General features: G+C 36.3%; 11 protein-coding genes across 11 annotated transcripts; 5 read left to right on the forward strand and 6 right to left on the reverse strand.

Annotated features, from left to right (window-relative positions):
- Positions 1-367: 367 nt before the first annotated feature.
- Positions 368-4,126, forward strand: PRCAT00002510001 (uncharacterized protein; the record flags this gene model as incomplete). Its single annotated transcript, XM_062952374.1, has 1 exon — positions 368-4,126. The coding sequence occupies one exon, from the start codon at positions 368-370 to the stop codon at positions 4,124-4,126; it is 3,759 nt and encodes a 1,252-aa protein (XP_062809283.1).
- Positions 4,127-5,712: 1,586 nt separating this feature from the next.
- Positions 5,713-6,972, forward strand: PRCAT00002511001 (uncharacterized protein; the record flags this gene model as incomplete). Its single annotated transcript, XM_062952375.1, has 1 exon — positions 5,713-6,972. The coding sequence occupies one exon, from the start codon at positions 5,713-5,715 to the stop codon at positions 6,970-6,972; it is 1,260 nt and encodes a 419-aa protein (XP_062809284.1).
- A 588-nt stretch (positions 6,973-7,560) lies between these two features.
- PRCAT00002512001 (uncharacterized protein) lies at positions 7,561-8,037 on the reverse strand (the record flags this gene model as incomplete). Its single annotated transcript, XM_062952376.1, has 1 exon — positions 7,561-8,037. The coding sequence occupies one exon, from the start codon at positions 8,035-8,037 to the stop codon at positions 7,561-7,563; it is 477 nt and encodes a 158-aa protein (XP_062809285.1).
- Positions 8,038-8,659: 622 nt separating this feature from the next.
- Positions 8,660-9,301, forward strand: PRCAT00002513001 (glutathione S-transferase; the record flags this gene model as incomplete). Its single annotated transcript, XM_062952378.1, has 1 exon — positions 8,660-9,301. The coding sequence occupies one exon, from the start codon at positions 8,660-8,662 to the stop codon at positions 9,299-9,301; it is 642 nt and encodes a 213-aa protein (XP_062809286.1).
- A 183-nt stretch (positions 9,302-9,484) lies between these two features.
- On the reverse strand, positions 9,485-9,847 carry PRCAT00002514001 (uncharacterized protein; the record flags this gene model as incomplete). Its single annotated transcript, XM_062952379.1, has 1 exon — positions 9,485-9,847. The coding sequence occupies one exon, from the start codon at positions 9,845-9,847 to the stop codon at positions 9,485-9,487; it is 363 nt and encodes a 120-aa protein (XP_062809287.1).
- Positions 9,848-11,228: 1,381 nt separating this feature from the next.
- On the forward strand, positions 11,229-12,281 carry PRCAT00002515001 (uncharacterized protein; the record flags this gene model as incomplete). The annotated part of the gene is made up of 1 exon (XM_062952380.1): positions 11,229-12,281. The coding sequence occupies one exon, from the start codon at positions 11,229-11,231 to the stop codon at positions 12,279-12,281; it is 1,053 nt and encodes a 350-aa protein (XP_062809288.1).
- A 613-nt stretch (positions 12,282-12,894) lies between these two features.
- PRCAT00002516001 (uncharacterized protein) lies at positions 12,895-13,098 on the reverse strand (the record flags this gene model as incomplete). Its single annotated transcript, XM_062952381.1, has 1 exon — positions 12,895-13,098. The coding sequence occupies one exon, from the start codon at positions 13,096-13,098 to the stop codon at positions 12,895-12,897; it is 204 nt and encodes a 67-aa protein (XP_062809289.1).
- Positions 13,099-13,543: 445 nt separating this feature from the next.
- On the reverse strand, positions 13,544-14,434 carry PRCAT00002517001 (SDR family oxidoreductase; the record flags this gene model as incomplete). The annotated part of the gene is made up of 1 exon (XM_062952382.1): positions 13,544-14,434. One exon carries the CDS (start codon positions 14,432-14,434, stop codon positions 13,544-13,546), a length of 891 nt encoding a protein of 296 aa, XP_062809290.1.
- Positions 14,435-15,642: 1,208 nt separating this feature from the next.
- Positions 15,643-16,212, reverse strand: PRCAT00002518001 (uncharacterized protein; the record flags this gene model as incomplete). Its single annotated transcript, XM_062952383.1, has 1 exon — positions 15,643-16,212. The coding sequence occupies one exon, from the start codon at positions 16,210-16,212 to the stop codon at positions 15,643-15,645; it is 570 nt and encodes a 189-aa protein (XP_062809291.1).
- Positions 16,213-16,235: 23 nt separating this feature from the next.
- Positions 16,236-16,610, reverse strand: PRCAT00002519001 (uncharacterized protein; the record flags this gene model as incomplete). Its single annotated transcript, XM_062952384.1, has 1 exon — positions 16,236-16,610. One exon carries the CDS (start codon positions 16,608-16,610, stop codon positions 16,236-16,238), a length of 375 nt encoding a protein of 124 aa, XP_062809292.1.
- A 2,443-nt stretch (positions 16,611-19,053) lies between these two features.
- On the forward strand, positions 19,054-20,238 carry PRCAT00002520001 (TauD/TfdA dioxygenase family protein; the record flags this gene model as incomplete). The annotated part of the gene is made up of 1 exon (XM_062952385.1): positions 19,054-20,238. One exon carries the CDS (start codon positions 19,054-19,056, stop codon positions 20,236-20,238), a length of 1,185 nt encoding a protein of 394 aa, XP_062809293.1.
- Positions 20,239-20,755: the final 517 nt, after the last annotated feature.

Genomic DNA, 20,755 nt, shown 5'->3' on the forward strand with positions numbered 1-20,755 from the left:
AACTTGCTTGAGAGATTATATTTCAGATTTGCTTTTTACTTGGGTACAACCCGTTATTAGAAGTATCTATGAAACCAATGAGATAGACCTTAAAGATGTTCCTTCTCAAAACGTGGATTTGACTTGTGACTATGCTTATACGAGGTTTAAGAAGAATTGGGAAAATGCCGTAGAAAAAGCGAAAGTGAAAAGAGCCAAGAGATTGAAGAAGATATCAAACCCCACTGAGGAAGACAAGAAATTAAAAGTGTCTTTACTTTATGTTTTAGCTTCCACCTATGGCTTAGATATAATCAATACGGTATTGTTGGATACCTTGTCTCTTTTTGTTGAATTTACTCAACCATTTCTATTACAACAACTTATCATGTTCTTTGATACCTACAATTCGTCATCGGAGAGCACTAATCATTCAATAGCAGGCTACACAATAGCGGTTTCTATGTTCTTGGTATCAATTGTAAGATTTATTGCCTCAAATAGATATTATATTGTGGGATTCAGAGCTGATAGATCAGTTGAAGCTTCATTGACCTCGATGGTGTATGAAAAAGGTATGAAACTCTCTCCAGAAGAAAGAAAAAATAAATCAACCGGAGATATAGTCAACAACTTGGCTGTCGATGTGAGTTTGGTCTCTCTGCTTCCATTTAATTTTAATGATGTTTTAAGTTGTCCTATCAGATTAGTTTTAGCTTTGATGGCTTTGTACAAAATATTAGGAAATGCAACATTTGCTGGTGTTGCCACAACGATCGTATCAGTACCGTTAACAATGACTTTAAGTTCCAAAATTTTCGGTTTATACAATTTGAATATGGAATATAAAGATGCAAGAACTAGATTAACATCTGATATTTTGAACTCAATAAAAAGTATCAAGCTTTATTCTTGGGAAGAGCCCATGCTTGAACGATTAAGTGAAATCAGGAACGATAAAGAGTTAATTACCAGTAAACAAATTGGTATATTCAATTCATTTATACTGTTTTTATGGGCGTGTGTTCCTTATTTGATATCTAGTGCTTGTCTCATAGCCTATATTACTTTGGGAGGAAATATTCTAATCCCATCGGTAGCCTTTCCGGCTTTGTCTTTATTCGATGTGGTGGCCCTGCCTATTCAGATCTTACCAAATGCTATTACTTCTTTGTTTGAAACAAAAGTCTCTTTGGATAGATTATCAGAATTTTTTTTAACGAATGAACTTTCAACTGATTATGTTGAAAGATCGAATGATTCATTAAAACTGAATGATACTTCCGTAATTGCTAAAAATGCAACATTTTTGTGGTCTCCTAAAAAGGAAGTCTTCGGGCGAGACGAGGAATCTGATATACAATCAGACTTCAATAATGTGGCTTTAACAGACATTGACTTCTCTGCGAGGAAAGGAGAATTGACATGTATCGTTGGTAGAGTAGGAAGTGGAAAATCAACTCTTTTGAGAGCATTGTTGGGAGAAGTTCCATTAGTAAGATCAGAGGGTACGATATTGAAAATTAATGGATCAGTTGCATATTGCCCTCAGACACCATGGATCTTAAATGGCTCTGTTAAGGAAAACATATTGTTCGGTTATAAGTATGACAAGGAATTTTACCAGCTAACAGTAGAATCATGCCAGTTATCAAGTGATTTTGACATGCTCCCTGATGGAGACCGAACTATTGTTGGAGAAAAAGGAATTTCTTTGAGTGGTGGCCAGAAAGCAAGGGTTGCTCTTGCTAGAGCAGTTTATGCAAGATCGGACGTTTATCTCCTAGATGATGTCTTGTCTGCAGTTGATGCTCATGTTGGAAAGAATATGATCGCTCAAGTATTAGGTCCAAAAGGACTTTTAGCTAGCAAAACAATAATCTTGGCAACAAACTCAATTAATGTTTTGCATAATGCTAAAGAAATAGTTTTATTGAAATCTGGGGCAATAATAGAGCGTGGCTCATTTGATGAGGTTATGGCAAGGGATTCCGAATTGACAAATTTGTTAACAGAATTTTCAAGCGCTACAAAAAATATCAGTGAGCAGTCTATTGAGCCGTCAAATTCAGACGAAGAATCAGAAAACATAGATCAAGAACCTAAACCATTTCTCCCAACTGAAGATGAAGATTTGGCACTAGTTAGAGTTGCTACTCACCACACTTTAGGGGCATCCAGTGTTGCTTCCTTGGGTCACGAATACACAGAAGAAGAATTAGGAGACGATAGTATCGTAAAAAGAACAGGTCTAACTGTTGAACAAGAGACTAAAGGTAAAGTAAGATTGGGTGTCTACCTTGAGTTTTTCAAAGCATGTAATTATCGTTATGTGATATTCTTTTTGATTTGTACTGCTGGTCAAATATCTGGTACAATTTTTTGTAGCTACGCTATCAAAACTTGGTCAGAGAAAAACGCTATAGCAGGAGAGAATATTAACCCTTTTTTTTACTTGACGCTATATGTGTGTATATGTGTCTGCAGCTCAGCACTTGTTTTGATTGGCTCTGTTGTGGTATGGAGTTTCTGTGTAATTGGAAGCTCCTCCTACTTTCATGATAAGATGGCAAGAAGTGTAATGAGGTCCCCTATGTCTTTTTTTGATACCACTCCCATTGGCCGAATTTTGAACAGATTCTCTGGGGATATTAATGTGATAGATAAACAGTTGATATGGCTGTTTATGGCGTTTCTTGAGTATTCTTTCCATGCTATCGGCTTGCTTGCGGTGATTTCTTATAATCTCCCCATAATGCTCTTGGTCATTTTCATTCTTTTCTTTGTTTACAATAACGTCAGACTAGAATTTATACCAGCGTCGAGAGAATTAAAGAGACTAAGTAGCACTAGACGCAGTCCTATATTTTCTCATCTACAGGAATCCATCAATGGTGTTGAAGTTATTAGAGCATTTGGGCAAGAGGAAAGATTCATGCATAAAAACACTTATAATATTGACATGAGAAATAAAGTTCTTAATATAAACTGCTGTTGCAGTAGGTGGCTTTCTATTAGGCTTCAGACAATCTCCTCCATTATAGTTTTCTCAACCGCATTATTAAGTTTGGCTTCCTTAGGATCGAAGCATGAAATAGGCAGCGCGATGTTAGGGTTTGTTATGCTTCAATCGCTTAGTATTACAAGTATGTTAGCTTATATAACGCGTTGCTGGGCAGATATTGAAACAAAATCAATCTCTGTGGAGAGAATCGTCGAATATTGCAACTTGAAGCCGGAAGCTAAGTTCGTTATCGAGGATTCACGTCCTAAAGATTCTTGGCCAGAGGCAGGAGCCTTGGAGTTCAAGAATTATTCTACAAGGTATAGAGAAAACTTGGACCCAGTATTGAAGAATATTTCATTAAAAATCAAATCAAAAGAGAAAATTGGAGTAGTCGGTCGTACTGGGGCTGGAAAAAGCTCCCTAACACTCGCTATATTTCGACTCATTGAACCAATCGAAGGTCATATTGAAATTGATCACGTCAATACTAGTGGCTTGGGTCTTTTTGACTTGAGACGACATTTAAATATCATTCCACAGGACTCAAGTACAGTCGAAGGTACAATAAGAGAGAACCTAGATCCCTTCAGGAAATACACGGATGAGCAATTATGGAAAGTTTTGGAGTTAGCTCATCTCAAGGATCATATTGAGCAGATGAAAACGGAAAAGAAGAATCCTAAAGAAGACGCAAAAGGGCCTAAGAAGTTGAATGATGAAAGCGAAGCTGAAGATGAGTTTGATACAGGATTAAACGCAAAAGTTTTCGATAATGGTTCTAACTTGTCCAGTGGCCAGAAACAGTTATTGTCGCTCGCTAGAGCTCTTCTCAACCCCTCAAAAGTTTTAATTCTAGATGAAGCTACTGCTGCCGTGGATGTCCAAACAGATAAGATTGTGCAAGCTGCAATTAGGTCACAATTTAAGGATAAGACTATTCTTACGATTGCTCATCGTATTGATACCATTATTGATAGCGACAGAATACTTGTCTTGGATAAAGGTACCGTGAAACAGTTTGATTCGCCTGCAAATTTACTAAACGACGAGGATGGCATCTTTTACTCTTTATGCAAAGAAGGAGGATATCTTGATTTATTTAGGCAAAATAAATCTGAACTTCCAAAGCGATTTAAATAGATATATTGTGAAAAATTATTATAGCATCACCAGGTGTAAGAATTTAGAATCTGCACTATAGTAGCAACAGTAACTTTGTTCAACGTGGTTATTCGAAATATATCGCGACATTTGTCTAGAAGTCAACTTACGAGAATCTGTTATGAGGAAGTTAATTAATAGATAAGATGGGGCCTAAGAATATGAAAACATATCTCCTTTCGGTTCCGACAAAGGAAATTGAAGAAGTTGACTGTATGAAACCTTAATTATTTGGCTTCTATTTATGGGAAGAACTCTGATTATCTGCAAGACATTCAAAATTTTCATCAATTAAGATAAGATATAAGAGATGTTAATGCAGATGCCACTGGAGTCGAGTTATATTATAAGTAATATAGCTAGTTAGAAAAAAAAAAAAAAATGGCTTGTGAATACCATTCAATTCAATTAATAAACTGAAAAAGATTAACTCGTAGGATGAGAGAAAAAAAAAATTAATTGGAAATTGAAAAGCCCAGAAGGAATCTAGAAGTATGGAGCTTGAATATCATCTGAACGGCTTTTTTAGCATTACTGCAGGCTGTGTTCCACTATTACGAGCTTGTTACCAAGTGCCAATTCTAATTTATGCCCGCGAGCATATCTATACAATTTTGATTACTTTTGTAGTGTTTTGACAAACAACAGCTTTCTTCGTGGCATTGTGAAAAGTATATCATAATAAGTAAGCACTAATCGATAAAGCGATTTGTTGTTACGATAAACTATGGTGATTTTACTTGAAATACGATGACTTAACCTTCGCAAGAGCGCATGTACGGATTTACAATATTTGCAATCATAATTATATGTGTCAAAAATAGATGACATATTATCTTGATAATTGAGTGTTAACATGATATAGGTCATCTTGGGGGATTACTCGATGCAATGCATAACTTTGGCACTCATATCCTCAATTTATCTTCATTTCAAGAGAGAGAAGATATACCTTATTAAAGTATTTGAAAATTATATATCTATCTATGCCTATATTGAATTCAAATAATCCTCGACCCTAACTTCGGATAGAAAAGCAAACGCTTATAGAAACTTGAAGGAAAAAAAAAACATTCAAACCCACGCGGCTGGACCACTGCAGCTGGCAATTACGTAATCGGTAAAAGGAATAGACAGAAAGCCTTTCGGTTTAATAAGAGCCGCATCAATTCCTATATATAATACTAGAATTGCATCGTATCGGTGGGATTATCTGGAAATTGGGTCACTCACGTCTTCGACTTTTGGTGCATATAAAATAAGAAAAGATGCATCAGGGGTCATCAAGGATAAAGGTATACTTTACTATCTAACAAGATAAATCTGACTTTTCTGATAATAGTACTGGTGGTGTCAAGTGTCGGAGTAATATGACGTCGCCAAGAGATATGCCGCTCAAGAAGCGATCACGTGGTGGCTGTCTAAATTGCAAAAGAATGAAAATTAAGGTAAGTCCCCCTTCAATGATGTCGTGCTGCATAGCTCATATTGACAAAACTTAGTGCGAGGAGAATAAACCAAGCTGTAAATACTGCTTGGCAACTGGCCGTTGCTGTATATATGTGATGGCCAAGACAGAGCCCAGATCTGTGCAGAAAAGAATTGCACCTCACGTATTAATCGATGATGATAATCGCATTCAAATTTTAAGTAGTATTGAGCCGATTGCAGAAGAAATTATTTCCTTTGATAACATCGTAAATCTGACAGCTAAACTTATGGATATTTCGGATTTTGAACTCCGCTTAGTAAGGTTCTTTGACGCTTATTGCATAGATTTATTCTCCTTCCGAAAGGACATGTATGTCGAAAATATATGGAGACGATGTGTCCCATATTATTTTTGTAAGAGTCCTTTATTGAGGCAAGCCGTTTATCTGTTTAGCTGCTTGAATTTATGGCCGTTATTCGATTATGAAAAATATGGACAAGGTTCTCATATTACTAATCTTGATCTCGCGAGCCAAGGAAAGGTTTATTTACGCAAAGGTTGTGAAGTCAGAAAGCCAAATGATGATGAAATATACCTTAAAACAACATATTACTTCTTGAATACCATTCGAGAAAAAAATAGTGCGATTAATAAGCTAGTTGGTTTTGAAAACGGAGCATCCTCTCATGAAACAGGAGATTTGGCTGTAGAACTTTTTTTCACATGCACTTTGATATTTTCATTTCTCGGTATTCACAGCCATAGGTTGGTACCATTAGTATCTTTCAATCATGGTATCAAAAATGATTTTCTTGGAGTTTGTCGAGGACTATTAATAACTAGGGACGTTTGTGAGAAAAGCTGTGGTGAAAATCTTCAAAGATTTTTCTGGACGACAAGAAGAGTAGCAGTCAACGGAACCAAAGATATATCAATAACTTCTTCTTTGGATAAACAGCTTTTGGAGTACTTCAGCAGAGAGACAATCAACAGTGCTTCAACCCTTAAACGCGAATGTTTCACAGGTGCAATTAATGTTTTGAATAGAGTGATGTCCACTGCTAGTACGCTTAATAATCCAATCCCTGTGTTTTCGTGGGTATTATTGGTTAATCATGATTTATTGAATTATATTTGGTCGCAGGACTTTTTTGCATTAAGAATATTGTATGTATACGCTTGTCTTTGCCAAATATCTCGGTTTCTGCTTAATATTTCACAAAATATGTGGGTTGACTATATCCTATGGTTCAAAAACTATAATCAGAGTAATTTCGGGGGATGGAAATATGATTTCGATAAAGGGTTTTACAATTTAATAAAATCTGAATATTTAATAGAACACGGAAATTTCGCTGTATATACTTCTTTGGACCCCACGGACCTACGCTAAATGCTATTTAACTCTTGTTAAGTGCATTTCTCGAAAGAAGCTTAGAAATCATTGGCAGTAAATAACTATTTTCAGAAAATGTCTTATCCGAGGATCTTCAATGAAAACTTTTGGGAAAGCACGATGAAAAATACTCATGGATGGGTCAGCTAGAAGGACAAAAATCGAATGAATCGACTCTGGGTTATCGGATCCACTTCTACTTTCTCTAAATCTTAGATATTTACATCTTTTATAATCCAACCTACTTGACGAGAGTATTACACAGTAACTCATTACCTTACGATAGGAAAGATGAGAGGGGTTACGGAGCCTCCTAAGACGTTTAGGATTCTGTTCGCATGTACTTTTAACTTTGAGATGATATCTCCCAAAGGCATCAAATAGCTTGAACTATGTACAGAAATCGAATTTGGCACACATAGTCTATGATGCAAGTAAATGCTATCCAGGTCTAGGATCAATACTTCCCACTGATGTGTTTGTTTGTTAAATTGTACAACTATCCCGAGCTGGAATTTGAGAACTAATGTTTCTAACTGACTCGATAATTTACTCGTCTTCTATTTCAGTCATGTGATTATTAGTTTACTTAAACAACGGAAACTTCTTGGTATAAATATTGATAGACGCCACGCTATTACTTGCAGACATATTGCTAATGTACTCCAATCCATCTTCACACATAGGAAGAGACAAGATAAAATTTAAGAGATGCTTGAGCAGCTCTGGTTTCCATCTCTTAATATCTTCAATATATTCACGATACTTCGAATGAGCGACCACTGGAAATGTGACTCTTGGGAGTTTCTCTACTTGACATACTTTTTGTACAATAATCCGATAATGCACTATCATTAATCCCCATTTAGGGTAAAACTTATGATAATCGTACGACTCTAACTCATCATCATCACATCGTAGCACCGCTTGATACAATGGGTGCTTCGGAACGGTCTCATCTAAATTAACAGTCCCAATTATATTATCTGAAGTTGAATTACGCTGGAATATCACTTTCCTCTCAGTCCTTTTATGCCCTTTGCTCATCAAACTTTGAAACATATTATGCCTCTTACATGCATCACCATCACCACTTTCTTGACAATAGCCTGTATATAAACAACACTACCAGAACATCAGCATAAAATCCAAGCTCTTCACAAAGTCAGCATTTTCAAGCACGTGAAGAAATAGTGTTTCCTGACTCTGACCTAACCCAAAGATACATAAAATACAAACAAACATGAGACCGATAGTATCAAGTCACTAATTCGGTACCAGCAAGCTCACAAGTGCGATTGGCGCGTCTTAACAAGCAGGTCAAATAATTCACAAACTACATAAGGATGCCGGCACACAAGAAGACAAATCCCACCCCACTAGCGGCAATATACTAGACAATATATGGTAGACATCAGCCACGGAAATAGTGACAATGTGTTCGTCATATGTCAATTATAAAGTTATTACTGAAAACGTCACAATTCATTTGTTGAAGAGTGTATTTTTTTGCGCCCTATTTGTCAGCTTACAAATACAAACTGACAATTAAAGGAAACTTGAATTTAACACAAAGAGCGACCATTACTATCCGATATATAAACTAAAGGTAGTCTTTTGTGACTTTCTAAGCATTTAGTCTGGCAATCTTCTTTTAAGGCCTATTTTCGCTTTGTTTAAAAAAATGGCTCAGTTGAAAATTTACGATTTCCCAAAGGGCCCTTATCCAGCTCGTGTTCGTATAGCATTGGGCGAAAAGAATCTTCAATCTCGTGTGGACTTTATATTTATCGATCTTTACAAAGGGGAACACAAGAAACCTGAATTTCTTGCGAAGAACTACTCTGGGACTTTACCAGTTCTTGAACTTGAAGACGGAACATTTATTGCTGAAAGTTCTGCCATTACAGAATACCTTGATAATCTTGAAGGTGAAACAACACTTACTGGTAGAAGTCCTCGTGAAAAAGGCATAATCCACATGATGAGTCGCCGTGCAGAAATAGAGCTCCTTGATGCCTACAGTGTTTATTTCCATCACGCTACGCCTGGACTAGGGCCTGACGTCGAGCATTATCAGAATAAGGAGTGGGGCCTTCGTCAACTCGACAAAGCTATTAGGGGTATGCATTATTTTGATAGTGTTCTTAGAAAGCAACCCTATATAGCAGGTGAGGCCTTCTCGATGGCTGACATCACGGTAATCGGTGGTTTGCTTTTTGCAGGAAAGCATGTACCAAAGGAATGCGACGCACTTTTAAAATGGTATGCAAGGATGCAAGAACGTCCTAGCTTCATAAATCGTGTTACTATGTCTGAGAAGTAATGCTCTTAGAATCCAAAAGTGCCTCGATGCCACACCCACAGTCATCTGTATTTTCATTTTTGTGCAGCTGCAAGCAAATCTTTAGAAAGGTATGCATGGGATGAGGGAATAGATATCACATTTCGGTATCTTTAAAGTGCAATAGTGTACTAAACCATATTCGCTCGAGGAAATTTTACTCCTTCAGTGATTCATATGACTATTAAACGAAATCTTTCTAGGACCAGAAATTGTCGCTAGCAGAACGAATAAATTATTCAAAACGTAGAGATATATCTTCTGACTGTTAGCGAATTGGTTACATATATGGCTATGAAAAAATCGTAATCTGATTTGAACATGCAAGAATGTAGATAAATTACTGACCTTATTACATGGAAGGAAATAAGAGTTTCTCCAAAAGAAGTCCAAGATAAGCAGAGATATGAAAAGCTCGTAGATATGCGCGAAAGTATGCCACACCAGTGTACTATCTACATATATACATGTCATGTAGAACAGATGATACATCAATGCTGAAAGCAACTTCGAAGTTCTTCGTGACATGAAGTAAAATGACCATGCAGCATCGATCGAAGTTATCTTAACATATTCGTGGTGCGCGTGTCGCGTACTTGATTTCTGATATACATTCAAGCTACTTTATCTACGAAATCATTGATGAAAGAGTGGAGAATCTCAAAGAGGTGCCATCTGTAGCTCACTACAAGAGAATACTAAAGAATTAGAACTTGATATCCAAGATGAAAAAATCTACTTGACTTGTCAACACTATCCGTAACTCCACCGATTTTGCTGCGGTGTGCTTGGTGCTCTACCAAAAGGAATTGTAATTGGCACTTAATTAATGCTCTACATGCATACCAGCTTCGATTACCGTTAAGAGTGAATTGGAAACATCAAAATGAGCTTGATTATCGGCTACTGTTGCTGAAAGAATATTTTCTATTGCCTATGACGAACAGATCATTCATCCTATTTAAGGGCCCATTCTAATACGAGATCCTGAGGTTCTAAAATTGATGCATTGTCTAGGAAGGTGAAATAATTTATCGTATAAGTCCATTGGAAGTATGATAAACTGCAGTATTGCATTGTCAATGTAATTGTAATATCAAAGGAGTGACCACTAGGAAGGTTTCACTCAGGTTGTTTTTTCTTTGTATGAAAAATCAAATAGTCTTTCGACTAGATTAATTCATCCTGACATTCATCTTCCCGGGTATATTCATTTGAACAGTACTATCGTTTGTATTTGACGTTTCCCTTGACAGCCATATATTTTTTTTTCTTCTAGGGAATGCGACTAAAGCTTTTACAATAGAATTGATTACGTGTGGTTTTGCAGGGAAAAGTTGCCACGTTGCGTGTATGGAGATATACTGAGGCGGAAACCGCAGGAGGGCATGTAAAAACTTTTGAAAAAGATATTTTAATACGATGAAAATGATTTGGTGTATCCTCGGCTTATCCTAAGAGTTGTGCGAATGCAACAAGGTTGATTATAATATACAAGTTTATATGCATGCTGATCATACCGCATTATATTTCAGTATAGTATTAATATCAGAACTACCTGAGCAAGTCGTTCGACCTTAGAGTGTTGCATTATCTTGCACTAAGTGAGTTAGTGTTTTCTTTCAACAAAGAATAATCATGAAAGCAACACCTTAGTTCGCAAGAGAGCAGCGTACCCGCGTACCAAAAGAGCTAGACCAAGGCCATATTTGGAACTAAAGTATATGCCTATAATTTTATCGCAGTATTGTGACCGAGCTATAATTACTTCTTCTTTCTTCTTGTAAAAAGTATTACGCCTATAATTCTACCGTAGTATTGTGAGTATGGATCTACCAAAATATAATAACCTCTTCTTTCTTCTTGTAAAAGGGTCTTCTGAATACTTTCATTTCTAAATTTCACAAGTATGGGAAACTGGACAGAATTTAGGGGAAAGCTCACAATTACGCCTCCATTAACAAATGAGGAGATTCGCAGTGCCAACGAATCCCTTAATGACCCCAAGAACAGTGGCATGTTCAAACAATGGCCTGATTCTAGCTTTGTTCCAATCGAAACTTTCTGTTGGGATTGCAGTTGGTATGTTTCTTCAAGTGGACAGGGAATACTTTGCGAAGAATTTGATGGAATTTATGAAGGCAAAGGCTATCTCAAGTATTTAATAGAACATGGAATTAAGAAAACACCTTCGAAGGTAAATGGAGAAATTGTCTATCTTAATGAATATGGCTCATTTGGAATATTGGGTGTTGAAAATAACGAAGTATATACTATAAATTACTTGAAAGAAATTAACTTTTTTGATTCCTTTGTGGGGGAAGATCTTGAAGAAAAAAAGAATTTAGAGCCAACCGTGGATAATGTCCCAAAAATCCTTGATAACCTTCAACTAATACCAGCCATATTCAGATACGATATAGCCCAAAAGGTAACTCGAAATACGACCTTTACAGGTTCATTAAATGTGACTAGAATTATTAGCCCGGAGAAATATGATATGATACGGCGTACTAAGGAGGAGTACATAGAAGAAAGAGTCGTTCAAGATTCTCACACTTCTGAGATGTATTTTCCGGCTATGAGGGATGCTAAGCGTAAAGATCGTGAGACGAGAAGAAGACAGTACTTTAATGAGTATAACGATTATCCATTAATTGCAGAATACAAAAAAGACGGCACTGTAGGAGACAAGTCCCTCAAAAGCGAATGGATCTTTTCACATGATAACATGCAACTTTCTTGGTCTGGTAAGACTTTTATTGCGGCTCATAACTGGCTAGCATATTTGGCAATGAATTGCTGTGAATGCCATGGTTCCATAAAGTGGGAAAATGAAAAGAATGAACAGGGCCTATTGTCAGTCGAAAATATCGAGGTTCTGGAAGGTTATACGCGAAGCTTCGTATTTATTGAATTCAACGGTGAAAAATTTCTAGCTAATGTATCATGGTGTAATTGATATAATTTGACAAGCAAACATTAACCTTTGTTTGATGCCATCAGGATACAGGACGAAAAATTGGACTATATAGGCCACCATTATAGAAGCACTTCTGGTTGAATTATTAGGACCTTTGAGCAGGATATAAAACTAAAAGTTCATTTTAATTCTCTGAATTCAAACTCGTGAAGTACTCCTTCTATAGCCTTTCATTCTACAGTGATAGTAAAAACTCTCGGCAACACTTGCAAAAAAATTTTAGAACCAAAATTTGATTAAAAAGTAATTCATATTATGCTCTTTAATAGATTGCTATTAAGAGGTAAAGTAGCCAAATAATTGTTCGATTTAATTTGCAAAAAATATTTTTCACAGGCTTAGACTTATTGAATTGTATCAGATCAGATTGTTAAAACATGCACATACAGTCTTTTGGTTGTCAGAAAAAATAGTCAGTTTTTGAAACATTTAGATGCAAGTGCTGTAATTGACATTGAATGTGATAGAAAAGCCTTTGCTTCAGAGCGCATGTCGTCTTGCGAATTGCTAAAGTGTAATATCTCAAATATGAAAACATGGATGGTGTAAAAATGGGCATAAATTAGATGAACAAATACTATTTCTCGTCGTTTCATTTATTGAAGGGATATACAACGCAGGTCTCTAGGACAGTCTCTAAAACGATTTTTGGAACCAAGCCTTTACTGATTATTACTATTCTAATACATATCCCTAATTTAAGTACGTCAACGTTACCAAATATATCGCAAGTAGCAGATTTGACAAACACAATGTCATCATCGAATGTTATGTCTGCCAACGACAGCACTAGCATAAGCAATACATACCCATCTTACTGTTCTTGAAAGTTTGAGAGGAGAAACACCAAATGACTTAAGAGTATTGTTGATGTAATATTTTGAGGATGATGGAGGATGATGGAAGATGATGGCGTAGTGTTATCCAGGGGAACAAATATATCTAGATATATATACCAGTTTTTGTAACCAAACGAATGCGACAACTGATAATAAAAGACGTTCAGATAAAAGATTTAATTGTTGGAATGTTAATTAGACCACGTAAAAGCTAGAATCCGATACATATAAATTTATTTCAAAAGTGGACTAAGTTCTTTATAGCTCGTAAGAATTTAATATCGCGTAGTAATGAAACAGATGTTCCAGAAAAATTTCGAAACCGGCAAGATCAAAGTAAAATGCATCAGCTTTGAGATCACTTTTAAAAGTTTGCATAAGTTTCTATTCCCAGATATTAAATTAGTAGTTGTCCTTGATATCGGATACGAGATCGAGCCTAGACGGTGCCCATCCCAAGAGTTTTCTAGTTTTCTCGCTCGAGACGTTGGCGTTTATCTGAAAAAAGGCACCAAGAAACCCTAGTCTTTTCAATGCGTCAGCTGAACTGGTTGTGTCAACTGGAACATTTGCAGCTTCTGCGATCGCCACTGCAATTTTTTTGCTCGGAACCACTTCCGCTGCAGCATGAAGGATGGATCCCGCCGGTGCATTTTCTGCAGCTAACCTGTAAAGCACTGCAGCATCATCACGATGTACTGCGGGCCACACATTCTCCCCCTCACCGATATAATAAGATTTACCATTCTTCTTCGCACTATCCAATAGACTAGTGATAAAACCGTGATCACCCTTACCATGAACCGTAGGCGCTAATCTCACAGAAGCAACTCGAACGCCCCTGTCAGCATAGGACAATGCAAGTTTTTCTGTGAGTCTACGAATTAGACCGAAGTTCTCCTCATATGTCATTGGGGTGGACTCATCAGCGATTTCTCCATTTTCAGTGGTTAATCCAAGAAGACCGCTCGTGTTGGCAAAGAATTTATTAGTGCCCTCGAGAGTCTCGAGCATAGCCTTTACAGCTCTTTGATCTATTTCCATAGAATTTACAAAGTTTGCAAAGTCATGGACGAAGCCAAGATGAACCACTCCGTCTGATTCTTTTGCAGCTTTTCTTAAAACGTCAAGGTCCTCTAAGTCCCCACGAATAACTTCTGCACCTGCATCTTCGAGAGCTCCGGCTGACTCGTCCGATCTGGCAAGTCCGAGTATTTGATGCCCATTGGCAATAGCTTCCTTTACAAAACCTGTTCCGATAAAACCTGTTCCACCTGTGACAAAAAGTTTCATTTTCATTGCGTGTAATATACATTGATTAAATTCAGTTTTCTCTATTATCTTTTATACCTAGTAGAATATAAACTTGAGACGGACATTAGAAATACGGAGGGCGGCCAAAGTGAACGGAGAACGGCGAAAACAAAAACCGTCGGAATTTACATCGGGATTAATATATTTGTGGACATATTGTAATACTTACCATCTTTTCCACGTGAGCAGCTTACCAATGGGTGCAAAATTAATCTAATTTTTGACAACAAGGGGCTGATGTTCTGTAACTTATTCTGAGAAGGGCAATGTTGCAGATATAAAATGATCAATTTCTATTTAAAAGCACATCATACGCTGCGAGGATACTTCGTTCATTGATTCTCATTGATTCATTAAACAGTATATACGATGTCGAAGTGGAATGCTTTATTTATTGGATTTGAGAGGTCTTAATATAACTATTAGATAACTTTGAAAAGAAACAAGAAATCAAATTTAACTGCATCTTGTGAACATAATAGAATTGATCTAAAAATATCGTAAAGATTTATTCGTAAATAAACACTAATAGATACTTTATGGTTTTTTATCAAGCATGTTCACGTATAATGCTCGACATTTTAATCGATGAAGAAGAACTCAACAGCGTAGGTAAAATTATCAAGAGATGTTTATAATCGAAGAATAAGTTCAATACCGATGTTTCACGCTCTACTTGACCAATAAAAATACCCTCCTAGCCAGCTCGAGACCATTACCAATGCATTGTAATGGGTCGTCAGAAGTATTGACATGTATGATACTTGGATCGATGATACTGTGGACTTAAGAGGAAATATACTCGCTGGTCCCGACTACATGAAGTATTATGTATTGGATATATAATTTTGCCTGCATAAAGTCCAATCTTTCCAGTTTTTCTCTGTTTATTATCAGGAAATCGGAATTTGTATCTGGCAGTCCGTCAATTCTCCTGACCATTAAAGCTAATATTTTCCTTATAGCTATTTTCACTACAAACCTCTTTGAAGAGCTCCCTTTCTACTAATTCATCTACATTCGTTATATACTTTTATATATGACGATTTTTTTTATTATTTTGGTCAAAAAATTGATGTTTCTAAACTGCATATACTCTTACACACCTGATTTGATTTTCTCATTATCATTTTTGTTTGGACTACGGTAACAATCATACATCGATCTTTGAATAAAATCTGACCAAATCAATCCCAGTTTTCGGCCTTGACGGCAGAGCCACCATCTTCAAATGTACAATGATGCTCTGACTTCTCATCTCCCCATGGTGTGTTTCCTAGGTCTATTTGGGCAGCTTTTTGAATATCAACAAAATCATTTTCAACTTCAAATTTCAAAGTAGATTCCACTTTATTTCCATGATATTTTATCTCAAGCTTGGGATAGCCATCTGAAGTGACTGCAATACCATTGACAGAATCAATTTGAATCGTGTCGTAACCGGGGGCATGGATAAACCACGGTACACCTTCACTTGATCTCCCACCCACCCATTCAGGATTACAATTCTCATCAGCAAGGACAAAGAGCATGTCTGATGTTTGACCTTTCCATGAACTTCCTCCGTAGAAGAACAAGATAGATGTCTTGGAAGACATGTTGCTCAAAAAAATCAACTTCTTGTTACCGTTACCTGCATTTTTGCAAAAATCTTTGTCTATGTCAGTTTTTTCAGGCAGAGTTAATTCTATTTCATTGCATTCAGAGGCAATTATCACCAGGAATAAGTAAAACCCAAGTAATTTAAACCAGTGCATGTTGTACTTTAATTTTTGAAATATTATAGATAGCAAGTCTCCCTCGAAATGGTGCTGGACATTACCATTAAATATATGATAATAGTGAAGCGCCAAGAAAACAAAAACAATAGTGACATGCCATGGTAGGTTACTACATAAAAAATTTCAGGGACTGAATGTATACAAGTACCTGCTTTGCAAATGTGAAATGGATGAAAACAATATCTAATTGTGATCTTAATTTGTGTTAAACAGGAATACCAAATACGCACTCCCTTGGCCCTATGAGCTTTAGGAGGAATTGTGGATCTCTTGAATGCATTGTTACAACTCTCCGAAAAGGATTTGCCTTTTCGTCTGATAGGATCTCGCATAAAGGAGAATAAAAGTGGAGTCGACAAATTCTCCGAGTTCATAATTTAAAAAAGGAGCAATCTTTTAGACCTTAAAAATAATTCGAGAACTACTGAGCTCGAAGTCAAATGTTGCAGTTCAGAATTTTACAAAATACAAATATTTCATGCTCAACTGAGAGTTTAACTATTTTTTCTATGATTTGTCTCAATCAAGTTAGAAATTACATATGGTTCACGGCAATAAAGAAAATAATGAAATATACGATCCTAGCTAATTTTTTTTTTCGCAAGTAAAGTTGTTTACTTAGATCTATTTTTAATAAGATTCTTTAGATTTTAATTTAATAAAAGAGCGATCAGTGGAAAAACGATCTTTAAGATGAATTTCAAGCTAAAGGCGTACATCGATGATTAGAAGCGACATGCTTTAACAGAATGATATTTTATTGGCTTCTCATAGCTGATCCATAGTTCGACTATTTAAGGAATGACTGAATGACCCTTAAGATATGTCTTTTGAAAGTAAATCATCATGCAAAGGGTAACAACGCCTTAAACAATATTGCTAGCGCTATATGCGTTCTCGAGACTTCTCTTTTTTGTCTGAAGAGATTCCGAGATATTGTCTACTAAACAGCTAGCGAGAGAACAAACTAGCTATATTGCATCAGCGCTAGTAGCATTGTGCGTTTTTGAGATACAGATTACGTCATTTCTTGAATCTGAAGCGACCTCGCAAGAAGCTCAAGTTTATTACGTCATTTTGAAAACGTGGAGAAAGACTCCACGTTTCGGCTGACAGCAAGTTTGTGTGCCTAACTATTATAGCTTACGTCATCATCTGGGCTGTGAAAGATGAAGATTTTTATAAACAAGAAGTAGCAGAATTTCTATGGCATGACCCAATATTCATTATAAGTGAATACATGATCAAGGTGTATTCAACTTATTTCTTTTAAACAAAGTTCTTTGAACATATTAACCTCCAAGCAGTACATTGCTACACATTTCGATGTATTGGTAGTTCATTTTCAATTTCAATAACAGAAGCATATGTCTATGAGAGTGAATGCGTAGATACTTGGATAAATGGGGTTGGAATCGCCCTTTTATTCAACGAGTATCGTCATCAACGCATATGCTTTCATTTCCAATCAGGTATGATTTATATCAGTAATTTAGTTGTCTTTTACCTTGCAACTTACTCAATATTTTAGAGATAGCGACTTGATTGTCAAATTATGTTGAGCCTATCTTCACGACATCACGTAACTGTCATACATGTTTTCTACATCACGCCAGTGAATCATTAACGAAATGTCCTATTATTTTCAATATTTCGCTAAATATTTCGCTCAGTTTATGCCATGATGTAAAAAAGGTTTCTCACTTTAACATACTCAACATTCAAAGCTAAATTTTTGAAATGCATCTACTCTACCGTTTCAAATTCACCACAACAAAAAACTGAAAGAAGGAAATGTGATTTAACTAAATCTAGGTCAATCGAGAAAGTAATTAATAATGGGATCACTAATTGTAGTTCAGAAATGAACTTATGCATGTTCTGCTTTCAAGTAATTCCAAATGGATACAAGCACAATATATGATTCTTTCAACAGTGCGCAGAGTTGAAGTTTCTCAAAAATGTAATAGACGAACAATTTAGGTGATATTGAATCTGGAGTCATCCCATCTAGAGTTTCAAACTAATTCTTTTAGCACTGAAGTAGTAAAATGGGCCGACATTTACGGGAAAATGTTTCATAATCGAAATTTGTCACACCTTTTTACCTTAACATGGGGGCTCATACATATTTGAATAAAGAGCGAAAAGAGCACTCTGTGAAAACCGATCCATTAAGTTTCTGCATGCAGTAAGGACTTGCTTAGTAAAAGGATGTATGCAGTGGCTTGAACTAGACTAAAAAATATCTCCACAGAACCCAGTTCCAATTAAGTTTCTAAGTGATTTTCCTATTAATTATTGATTAAGATATAATCATTATTTAGGATAAAAGGTTTAATACTAATGCTCACGTAATCTCGAAACGACGTACAAAGAAATTCATTTGCTACAATTCTTAGAGAAATGGCTTCGATGCCAAGTATTTTTCTTATGCTCAAAAGAAGCTCGGTCTTGAACCTCTTATACGATTCAAATAGCAGAAAGAATTATGTGTTATCCAAGAGTCTTCAGATATTTCTTGGGGTACAAAACACTATCACAGATGATGAATGCCACTGTAATTTTGTAGTGCCACAGTACAAATATGGGCTATTGTTTGGAGCGATATGCTTATCGCACCTCGAACTATTTCGACTCGCCGCAATATAACCACACCTAGTAGAAATAAGAATATGATTTGAAAAAGTTGACATAATTTTGTAAAGAAATTACAAATTTAAGAAGTCACAATTTGAGTACCTCCTCATAACAGAACTATTTAAGAGGCGAATAAATTATGTTTTTCTCTTCTGAATATCCATCATTTAAATAAAAATGGCACCAACACTTTCGAGTACCTCCACGGAGACAATCACGAACAACGTTCCAGAGTATAAGATTCTTGATAAGAGTTCTTTCAGAAAACCAAAAAATGTGTACACGGGTCCATCTCCGTATGCCGAAACTTATACCGAGGGCCCTTCTTATCAACCAGCAAAGTCATATCTAAAACCTTCGGGGATTCTTGACAAGTATGAACATTTTGAAGTCACACCTCAGATTGGAAGGGAGTTCCCGGATGCTAGCTTGAAGGACATCCTTAACGACGAAGAAAAACTTAAGGAACTCGCCATCATTGTTTCTCGTCGTGGTGTTGTTTTCTTTAGAAACCAAGACCTCACAACAGAAGAACAAAAAATACTTGCTGATAAACTTGGAAAGTTAACAGGAAAACCAAAAACTTCAGGTCTTCATATCCATCCAACGGCACCAGCTGGAGGTTTCCTTAAAAATGATAACTCTGGGGAGACAGATCCAGAGGTTTCTATAATTTCATCTAAACTAGGAAAGGAGCTTTATCTTAAAGAAAGATACTTGTCCAGTAAAAGAGGAGGAGAGGGATGGCATAGCGATATTACTTTTGAGCCAGTTCCCTCAGACTACGCAATTCTTAAGATTGTCGAACCTACTCCAAGTGGAGGAGATACTCTTTGGGCAAGCGGGTATGCACTTTATGAGAAATTATCACCTTCCTTTAGAGGCTATCTTGAAACTTTAACAGGAGTCTATGCCCAACCTGGATTCAAGAGAGCAGCGGAAGGAAAGTTTGAAATCTATTCGGATCGTAGAGGTGCACCTGAGAACATCGGAGATGATTTAACAGCTGTACATCCAATCGTTAGGACAAATCCCGTTACTGGTTGGAAGTCGATTTTCAGTATCGGCCATCATTTCACGTCCTTTGAAGGATTAACACCTTACGAGAGTGATATCATCAAAAGGCATTTAAATGAACTTCTTTATGGAAGCAATGATATTCAAGTTCGATTCAAATGGGGAAAGAATGACGTTGCTATTTGGGATAATAGATCTGTTTACCATACAGCGACTAATGATTACTTCAAGAGTGATTTTGAACGTACGGGTGTCAGAACAGTTGGTATAGGAGAGCGTCCCTATTTAGACAAAAACAGCAAGAGCCGCGAAGAAGACCTTGAGGAATCGGGACTCTCTGTTTAAATTTCTTTATTATAAAAATAAGACATGTCTGTAAAGTTTTTAATATAAGTAACTGTGCAATAACCTTGTAAGAAATCGAATCGTTCTTCACATTCTGTTACAAACAAAGGCCATAAGGATATCTTTTATTCATTTATGTTTCTTCTCTATCACTTGAGTGACCAAACATCTTTTAATCCGATTAAATCATCAAGAGACTGAGAGGTTTGAATGAGGTGGGATATTCTTTTTGAGAGGCTAACGGCATTTGACTTATGCATAGGCATACATCTTATGATAAAAAATACACAACATTGTAGGGAATAAATACCTTTGCATATTTCTAATGACTACTTTCCTGGATATACATGTGAACTAGAACAAAATACATGTAATGTACCGAAAGATGGAAAAAGCAAAAAGCAAAAAAAGAAAGGCTAAACTAATATGTTTAAAAAAATTGCCTTTGATTTTTTTTCAATGTAGGAATTTCTATATTGTAAATTGCTCGCTGGAGCCTAAATAAATCCCTTCTAGA

The sequence above is a fragment of the Priceomyces carsonii genome (genome assembly GCF_900007245.1).
Source record: "Priceomyces carsonii strain CBS4050 genome assembly, scaffold: Debaryomyces_carsonii_scaffold_3, whole genome shotgun sequence".
Classification (NCBI taxonomy): domain Eukaryota; kingdom Fungi; phylum Ascomycota; class Pichiomycetes; order Serinales; family Debaryomycetaceae; genus Priceomyces; species Priceomyces carsonii.